Source organism: Microtus ochrogaster, linkage group LG4 (assembly GCF_000317375.1).
Source record: "Microtus ochrogaster isolate Prairie Vole_2 linkage group LG4, MicOch1.0, whole genome shotgun sequence".
Taxonomy (NCBI): domain Eukaryota; kingdom Metazoa; phylum Chordata; class Mammalia; order Rodentia; family Cricetidae; genus Microtus; species Microtus ochrogaster.
Window position 1 is genome coordinate 21,815,312 of NC_022030.1, and position 9,840 is coordinate 21,825,151.

The window sequence follows — 9,840 nt, forward strand, 5'->3', positions numbered from 1 at the left end:
ATAATAATAATAATGAATAGAATACTTTATATTGCTCATTAAAATAAGAAACAATCATCTGTCCTAGGCATTGTTTTGTAGCTGGGTACAGTTGCTAGGTGTTCTTTGTTATAAAGGAAAGTTAGCTGGAGAGATGACTCAATGATTACTAAGAAAAAGAATCCTTGCTGTGGCTGGAAGGTGGTGGCGCACGCCTTTAATCCCAGCACTCGGGAGGCAGAGGCAGGAGGATCTCTGTGAGTTCGAGACCAGCCTGGTCTACAGAGCGAGTTCCAAAGCTACACCGAGGAACCCTGCCTGGGGGCTGGGGAGTGGGTAGAGTGCTTACTGCTCTTCCAGAGGAAGAGTTTCGGTTCCCTGCACCTACATCACGTGGCTCACAACTGGCTGCAACTCCAGCTCCAGGGGGTCCGGCACCCTCTTCTGGACTCTGTGGCACTCGCACGCTTTGGTTACAGAACATCCAGAAATCAGTCTCCAACTGTTCAGGAAATTCTCTCCCAGCTGGCTGGCTCTCACAGTGCTGGAAGGTGCCGTGCAGACTGCCGGAAGAGAAAATGATCTTCTCCAGGGTTGGGCTCTGCACCCTGGAGTACTGAACTGCCCCGAAAGTTACAGCCTCTGGGGCAATAGTGGCTTGATGGCTATGGGGGTAACCAGTCATTTTCTTTTGGATCTGAGACCTGCTCCACAGAAGGGAGTTTGTGTATGGCACTGTAAACCTGGCCAAAAGCCTATGACTTGAGAGATCATAGACCCTGAAAGGAGACCTGTGGTGCTGATTCACTAAACGGTCATGTCAAACTTCCTTCCTAGTCTTTATGCTTATACTCACAGACTTTTGATGCTCTTCACCTTGATTGGAGGAGCTCCTTTTTGCAGTGGGCGGTGGCTAACACAGAGGCTCAAAACTGGTCGATATATGAGAACAAGTGACAGCAGGTGCTCAGCCTTGGATGGGTCACCTCTACCAATTTCCCACAGTTCAAGGCGTAGGAAACATCCCCAAAGAGTGGGTGTAGAGACTAAGAGCTGGAGGATGGAGATGGGAGCTGCTACATTGCTGGCTGCTGGACAGGACGGGACTGTTGTACCCGTGATTCATAGCAGCTGTGGTTGCCAGCATACAACCTGTACAAGACCGAGGGAGGCCACATTCCAGCACGGATGGGAGAGGGCTCCTGGGGCCCCAACCCTAGCTGAAGAGCTGTTGATGGTTGATGGCTTCTAAAGGAGAGCTAGTCACTTTTCTTTGCAATGTGGCCACTGGGACATTGCCCACTCCCAGCAGATGGCTCCATTGTAGCAATTGGCACATGACCAGCACTGATGGACTGGGGGGGGGGGATGCTATTAATAGTAACAATAACAAAAAAGAGGGATATGGGTGGTGGGTCATGGGGGGAGCTGAAGATGGGGATGGGGTGGAAACAATCAAAATCCATTGTGTATATCAGGTCCAAAGGAAACTCCATTTCCCCAAATTCTGACCATTGGACAAAAAGTGGCATTCCTCAGAACTCGTGAGGCAGTTTCCCTCTACCAAAGGAGCTTTGCCCCTCAGACGGAAGAGACGAGTGGCTTTCCTTGGTGCCTGTTTGCATTCCAGAGTGCATGCTGGCTTCCATGCTTCCTCTGTATTGCGGGTACCTAGTCCTTCACACAGCCCCCTCCCCCCAGCCCCTCATTTCTCTCTATATCCCCCGCTGTTTGGGCTGTGGTCTCTCTCTCTCTGTCCCTCTTCTGCTCTCTCTTTCTTGCCCACACTCTTTCTCTTCATCTCCCACCCCATTCCCTCTCCCTCCCTCTCTCCCCCTCTGCTCTGCTTCTGCTTCTCTCAAGGCAAGGTCTAGTCTGCTGGCCATGCTCTGTCTACTCCGTGCTCTGTCTGCTCTGAACTCTTCCAGATGCCTCTGGCTGTTCTCTCCCTCATGCCTTCAATGAAATCCTTCTCTTCAGTCACGCCAGCGAGCCATCCTGTTGTCATTTTATGCAGTATACATGCGGATAAAAGTTTCACCCTATCTTTTTGTTCATTTTGATGAGTCGCGTATTTGGGGGCACACCTGTGACCACATGGCTCCAGCTGCTGAGGCAGAAGGATCCCAAGTTCAAGACCAGGCTATATAACTCCCTGTCTCAAAAAAAAGTGAGGGTGGCTGGAGAGATGGGAGCTCATGACCATCGGTAACTCCAGTTCTGGGGAATCTGACACCTCATGGCCTCCACAGACATTGCATGCACGTGGCACACAGACAGAGGTGCAGGCAAACAGCCATACAGAGAAACTGAAAATAAAGAAAACCTTAAAAAGTATTCTAATTGGATTAGGAGGGTGGCTCAGTGGATAAAGCACTTGCCATGCTAGCATAAAGACTAGTGTTCAAATCCCCAGGACCCACGTAAGCCAGACACAGTAGCCCCCATCTGTTATCCCAGTGCTCCTAAAGCGAGACTGGAGAGAGAGACAGGGGAATGCCCAGAGGCTCTTGAGCCAGCTAGTGTAGAGTACACGATTGCAAGCAAAGAAACTCTGTCTCAAACAAGGTTTAAGGCGCGGACCAACACCGTGGCTCTTGCATGTAAATGACACCCCCCCACGTGAACATACTATTCACACATACATATCATATATAAACAAATAAACAAGCTTATGTGTTAATTATTTTGTGTGTATTCATATTTTGCCTATGTGCCATGTGTGTGTGTGTCTCTGTGTGTGTGTGTGTGTGTGTGTGTGTGTGCTTGCGCACATGTACATGCACATGCGCACCTGCCAGAGAAAGACATCAAATCCCTCTGGAACTGGAACTGCAGATATTTGTGAGCCACCACGTGGGTGCCAGGAATTGGACCTGGGTCCTCTGCAAGAGCAGTAAGTATTCTTAACCCCTGAGCCACCTCTCTGACCTAACAGAGTTTTTTTTTTTTAAACCATGGGGAACAGTGTGGCCCAGGCCTGACTCTGACTAGTCCCTTCAGCACCAGCGTGCAGTCTCCTTCCTGAATCTAATAACATCCTGTCTAAATCTCTGTCTTCGTCTCTCTCCTCTTTACTACTTCCTGCGCTGAAACTTATCAAGAGCTGTTAGAACTGTAAAGAAACCTACAACTGGGAGGAATAGGGAAAACGTAGCTGGCATTTTCAGCATCCATCGTGAACAAGGAGAGTCCTTTCAGGTCAGTTGGTAGGCTGCCGTCTACAGGAAGAAAACAATCAGAGGAAGTGGAGTCTTCAAGCAGGACAGCATGCAGAGACCCTGCGGCAGGCGCCTGCTCACTCTGCTTAAAGACCACTGTGGCTGGAGTAGGCAATGGGAGATGCTGAAGTCAGAGAGGGAGGAAGGCTCTGGGGACTTGGGACTCTTGTGAGGACTTTGGTTGGGGGACACTTGCTGCTTTTGGACTTTGGTTGAGGACACTTGCTGCTTTTCGAAGCCCTCTGGGGTGGGAAGTACGCAGAGACCAGTGGGGAGGCCTCAGGGAAAGAAGGGAGGCTGACAAAGCATAGCAAGGAGATAGTCTTGGCGCTGCTCAGGTCCCTCCTCCGTGCTGTGGGGCCCTGGTCGCAGCCTGGACTGCCACATCCTACTCCTCTCCTGGAGCCTTCAGCACTTCTGTAAAGAAGGACGGATGTGAGGCTCAGCTGCAGCGAACGGGAAAGGTTTCAAACAGTGCACAGAGGGCCCCAGCGGAAGCAGCAGGACTCCGTGACCTGTCGGGATGCTTGCTTTCTTCATGACTTGGGTTTTTGTTTTTGTGACAGGGTTGGTTTCTCTGTGTGAAGCCCTGGCTGCGTTCTTGATGATTTTTTTAATTTTTATTTTTTATTTGTTTCGTGTGTGTGTGAGTACATGCCTGCATGCGTGCGTGCGTGCGTGCGTGTGTGTGTGTGTGTGTGTGTGTGCATGTGCGTGCGCACACGAGTAGATCAGAGGACACTTGATGGGAGTTGTTTTTTTCTCTCCTTCAACCATGTGGGGCCTGGGGACACTGAACTTAAGTCATCAGATTTGGCAACAAGAGCCTTTACCTGCGGAGGCACCTGATTTCGTATTTTGAGACATGGTATTATAACATAGCCAAGGCTGGCCTGGAACTCACTGTGTAGTACAGGCTAGCCTGTACTCACGTTCTGTCTTCTTGCCTTAGCTCTGTAATCCCTTCTGCCATCGTGTCAAATGGGTACAACCACACCCTGGCTTATAGTCGTGTGGTGCCCAAACACACACACACACACACACACACACACACACACACACACCTGTCCTTAAAGGGGAAATCAGAAAGTTGTTTATAAACAGAGCCCATTACCCCCTTGCTGCAGGTCACAGGGCAGACCACCTCTCAGGTGGCCTGGCAGCCCACGGAAGGGCTCCCCTGGGTGGCCTCAGGCAATTGTCTCCCTCTGACTGCTTCTCCATCATCTGTGAGGGGGATATTGGGGGTGTTTGCCTCTGGGGACTTGCCAAGACACAATGAATCACATCTGTAAAGTGCTTAGCACAGACCCAGCAAGGGCCCTGAAAGGTGGCGAGGCAGCAGTGAGGTCCCGCCCAAATTCCTCATCCTACTCCCAGGCATCTGCAGAAACTGGTCCTTCCTCTGTCTCTCTGGACCCACCCTTCCCATGCCAGGGCTTCTCCCTTCCTCTCAGTCCACAGCCTAGCCCCGGTTAACTCATGTGTCAGACATCTGGGTCTGCCCCTGACCTCAGCGCTGGAGCTCGATGGGGGAGATGAGCGTTCAACAAGTAACATTTTGTGGTATAATTGCAAACTGCCACGGGCACCCTGAAAATGAGCTCAGGATGTCATGAGAGAGTATGGGAAGTAATGGTCAGGTAGGACATTGTCAAGGCAGCTGTGACCCAGAGGATGAGGAGGGAACATTCCAGCAGAGGGCAGCAAACCCCGCCCATCCCGGGAAAGAGAGGGGCCTGCGAGTCTCCTCGGGATGAGCTGACGTTCCTCTGGTACCCTCAGGGCTACTCTGTAAACAAACCGGGTGAGAAGACGTCATAAGAAATGGACAGTGGCTCAGTAAATAAGGGGGCTGCCTGCCAAGCCTGAGTCCAATCCCAGGACCCCCGAGTGGCAGAATCATCTCTGGCCAAGCTGTCCTCTGATTTCTTCCACACACTGGTCACAGCACCAGCGCGCCTGCACACACAGATACATAAACGCATAAACACATAAATAAAGACGTGGAATTTGAAAAATAGCCAATGCAAGCTTTTACTTGGTAAAAGAATGGTGGTGCCCTTGAATACTGCCTTTGGAAAGCAGGCGATGAAGGACGCCTCCCAGAAGGACCGGTACCTCTCTGGGAATCCAGCACAGTGTCACCAAGTGTCTGACCTGGTTACCAACATGCAACCCACAGATTTCCACAGTATAATTTAAAATGCACTTTAAAAAAAAACAAGTTGATAATGGCACATGCCTGCGATCCCAGCAATCCACAGTAGAAGCAGGATGATGAAAAGTTTCTGTTGCTTTGTTGTCATTACTGTGATCCTTGTTGATTTGAGACAAGGATGAATTATATAGCCCCAGTTGGCCTTGGGGGTCCTCTTGCTCCCCAACCCTCTACTCTCCCCCACCCCATCACCCACCCTTATCCCCTGCCTCCTGAGTGCTGGGATGGACATGCACCACTGCATATGGTAAGAATTGTTTGAGACCAATCTGGTCTAAATGGGGAAAGCCTATTATAATAATAGTAATAGTAATAATAGCAATAATAATCCACGTGGTGGTGGCGCACACCTTTAACCTCAGCACTCGGGAGGCAGAGACAGGTGCATCTCTGTGAGTTCGAGGCCAACCTGGTCTATAGAACAAGCTCTAGGACAGCCAGGGCTACACAGAGCAACCCTGCCTTGAAAAAAAAAAACAAAATAATAACAATAAAATAGTTATTATAATAAAATGATAATCGTAAGAAGAAGCAAGATGCCTCAGCACCCGAGGGAGACTGCAGCTGAGCCTGAGGACCTGAGTTCGACTTTGAGGCCAACATGGTGAAAAGGGAAAATAGACTCCCACGAGTTGTCCTTACTGTGGCGTGTGCATGCCCACACACGTACACATGCTAAATAAACAATGTTTTCTTAAAGGGCTGTTCTGAGGCTAGGTGGACAGGTGTGTGCTCAAGTTCAAAATGATAAGGGGGGAATCTGAGTGATGAAATCACAATCTCTTTCCTTTCTTTTCCTTTTCTTTCTTTCTTTTTTTTGGCTAAAGCATTTTCAGAATATTTCAGATGTTATTATGAAATGATAATACTTCCTTTTAAAAAAAATAAGACAAGGTCTCCCTGGCTGGTCTGGAACTCACTCTGTAGACCAGGCAGGCTTCAAACTCACAAAGATCCACTCGCCCCAGCCTCTTGAGGACTGGGATTAAAGGCGTGCACTGACTCTACAAAATCAGATGGGGAAAGGGCAGCACATTAGAAACATCTGGGATGTTGCCTTTGTTGTGCAAAGGCAGGCTCCTAGGTGCCTTGGGGTGTCTTTCTTGTGTTTTAAGGGGGTGTTTGGTGTTGGCAGGCACTCTGTGACTAAACTGCAGCCTGGCTTGGGCTTTCTGTGGTCTAACATCACCCCCAGCAAAGCCTAGTTCCCCAGGGCAAGCCAAGCCCCTCTGTCTTAGTCGTGGTCCAGTGGGTGGACGGGGAAACTGGAAACAGACTGTAGCCTTAGACTGTAGACACCCCCACCCCACCCCACCCCCGCGAGCGCGCTTGACACTGGAGGAAGAAATCCTACAGGCGGCTTCCGGAATGCTGCAGCACTCCTAGTGCTCTGGTTGGATCTGGGGAGCGGCAGGGAGACCATGGAAAATGCAAGGTAGCGTCCTGTGTGCAGGTCAGTAGTGCCCAGATGCAGGCCTATTGCTTCCGGTGAAGGATCCCCAGTGTGCCCTCGCCCTGAGGAATCTCCGTGCACCCAACAGGGGTAACACAGCATCTGGGCTGGGTTGTGAGACAGACGGGCATGAAGAAGCTTTGCTCAGCCCCTATGATTGGCACTTGCTGGCTACTTTTGTTACCCCTCTGTGCCCCAGCAGTTCCTGAACCCTGGACCTTCTGTGTCTCTACCCACATCACTGAAGAGGCTCTTCCACCTGTCCAAGTACCTCCCTGCTGAGCGTCCATCTTCTGCTTCCCTGAGAAACCCTGCCACTTGTCCAGTCTTCTCCCAGTCCGCTCGCTGCCTCACCCTCCCGCCAAACAGGAGAGGGTTTGCAGCTCCAAGGCTGTTTCGTCCCCTACACTAACTGCCCATGTGTTTTCCAACTGCGCAAGCCTCCATGAGACTCCTCCATACCTAGGGATAATAACAGAACTTTTACCTAATTGGGCGGTCGGAGGATTCGGTGAGCTCATGCCTGGAAAGCTCCCAGCATGTCTTTATTGCACAACGGATACAAGCTGCCATTGTTTCTTCCTGGGTACCACACACCCCACCAGCGGTTGCTTCCCTTCCCAGCTGCCTTTCCCAGCGCAGAGACAAACACTACATGTTGTTAGACAAGTGTGGCTCTCCTCCGGGAACTTCCCTCTTCAAGTCTGGAGTCTCCAGCACTTTCCATGCTGTATGGCAAATTCCCACCTCCTTCCACCCAACAAGAAACAATGCAAGCCCCCTACCGGCCCGCCAACCCTGCCTTCCCTCTCCAGAGAGCACAGTCAACCATGATGAGAAAGGACAGCGTGTTGGTGTTTATTCACAAAGCTCAAAGCAGCCCCCGCTAAGGACACCCAGGAAGCTCTTCCCCACCCCCAGCTCCTCCAGGCCCTTTCAGCTGATGTGACAACATGAACATTCTGTGTTGCCTGGGCATCAGTTTAGGGCATGATGGCGGCGATACTCTGGAAGAGAAGAGAGGGGGATCAGATACAGATGCATGGCCACAGGGTCCTGAGATCTGGGCTCCTAGTCTACCCTGGAGAAATGACAGGGAGACAGCTGTTTCTCTTGGAATAGTGGGCTGCCAGTCCCAGGGAGATGGGCTGAGGGAAGGCATTCAACCGAAGAAACCCTGTGTGTTTCACCTCAGAGGATCTTCTGCCACTCCAAGGTAGGTCTGTCACGCACCCTGGGTCCTGGACCCTAAGCTCAGGAAGCAGATAATAGCAGTATCTGTTCAGATGTGAAGACCAGAGTGTGGATCCCAGCACCCACACCAGGCAGCTCACAAACACCTGTAACTCTAAGGGATTCAGTGCACAGTGTACACACACACAGAGACAGACACACAGAGGGATCCAGCACAGAGTACACACACACAGGAATCCAACACACAGTGTATATACACACACACACACAATTTCAAATGTTTTTTTTTAAAAAAAAAATACAAAGCAAGACTGTGGACCTAGAATAAGGACCAGAATTCCACAGGGACCTTTATACTATCAGCCTGGAAGGGAGCTTCCTGCCAAGACAAATTACCACCACTCAGCTCACCCATGCAAAGCAGCAGGGCAGGGTAACAGAGGCATTCACAAGAAGGCCAGTGAGAAGGAGAGGCAGCTAGTCACTGGGAATGGGAGGAGAGATGATGGGGAACCCAGATGGGCACGTGAGGGATGGTTTCAGCATCCCCACCCTGGCTCCCAGATGCCCCAGGGCCCTAGAGGTAATTTCTGTCAGCTTATGTTTGTTCGTTGGGACTGGAAAGTACCCAAAAGCTGCAAGTGAGTGACGAAAGGCCAGCGCAGAGCTAGGAGAACAGGTTGGATGGTCTCAGCAGAGGCTGAGTCTGCCCAAAGGAACGCTGACCACAAGAAGACAACAGGAAGGGAATTCAAGGTTGAAGGATGGAGAGTGGGGATCATAGAGGCACTCACCCTCCACAGAGCTGGGAAGTTGATAAATGGCTTGTTGACCGAGGCCTGGAATTCAAGGACAAAGCCAGTCACTGACCTTCAATCAACCACTGTACTTAGGAGAACCTCCAGCAGCCTCCACTCCCCACTCCCGGCTCCAAACCCATGTTACACCCAGAGACTCACCCCAGATGCTAATGTAGTGGTTGCGGCCCCTCCGTGTTGGCCTGCGTGCCCGCCTTGATGAGCGCCCTAAAGACAAAGCCCAGATCGTCACTACCATCCCTTGACCTGCGAAGGTCTCCCCCATTCCCTTCTCCCCACCCGAGAACCTGCTCCCCTCTAAGATGACTGGGTCTGGGTGGGAGCCCAGGCTCCTCACTCAGCTGTCCTGAAAGACAACCCAGAGTCCCAGCTGCTGACCCCATGGGAGAGGTGGAGAGAGAGGACTCAGGGAAGAATGCCTGCCTCTTTCTGACTCGCCTCACCCAAGCTCTCCTTAAAGTCAGTGTTAGGGAAATGTTTCCATCTTGGAGAAGGAGGACTTGGAGGACCCACACAAATGCCAAAGCCACCATTCACCCTCAGCCCTGGTTTTTAAATGCTTTTTCCACAGTCTAGCTTCAAGCCTAACACAATTTATGCTCACTCTCGACCACCACGTGTGGCTCAACATGTCCTCCCCAGTTGCACCCCATCCGCAACTACTCTTGCCCTTCCCCCAGCCTCTATTTCAGTCTCTCACTCAGGGTCTGGGTCTTCACCCAGGACTCCTCTCTAGTCCCCTCCTCCACACTTCAGCCTTCTGTGCCTCCCTCCAAGCAGCAGAGATCACAGGGTGTGGAGAACTGGGAACCGGGCCACGCAAAAGTCAGCCTGACACTGCTTCCCAGTCCTCCTTGGTGCCTGCTCTGTGGCTGCTTGCCTGGCCTCCAGCATCTGTTCCCTCTAGAAATACAGATAAGACAGTCCCCAAGAAGCTCCCCCCATCCCCTCAGC

The 9,840-nt window shown here is 51.2% G+C and overlaps 2 protein-coding genes across 2 annotated transcripts in view; both read right to left on the reverse strand.

Annotated features, from left to right (window-relative positions):
- The window catches only part of LOC113457658 (zinc finger protein 420-like), a 1,205,902-nt gene that overhangs the window by 600,078 nt on the left and 595,984 nt on the right, over positions 1–9,840 (reverse strand). The window lies entirely within an intron of this gene.
- The window catches only part of Sbsn (suprabasin), a 6,952-nt gene continuing 4,820 nt past the window's right edge, over positions 7,709–9,840 (reverse strand). Inside the window, exons 2-4 of the mRNA XM_005361217.2 lie at positions 9,028–9,093; positions 8,863–8,907; positions 7,709–7,881 (exon numbers count right to left, since the gene is read on the reverse strand). Coding sequence (XP_005361274.1) covers positions 7,858–7,881; positions 8,863–8,907; positions 9,028–9,093 — 135 coding nt within the window. The 3' untranslated portion in view covers positions 7,709–7,857. The remainder of the gene's footprint in view (positions 7,882–8,862; positions 8,908–9,027; positions 9,094–9,840) is intronic.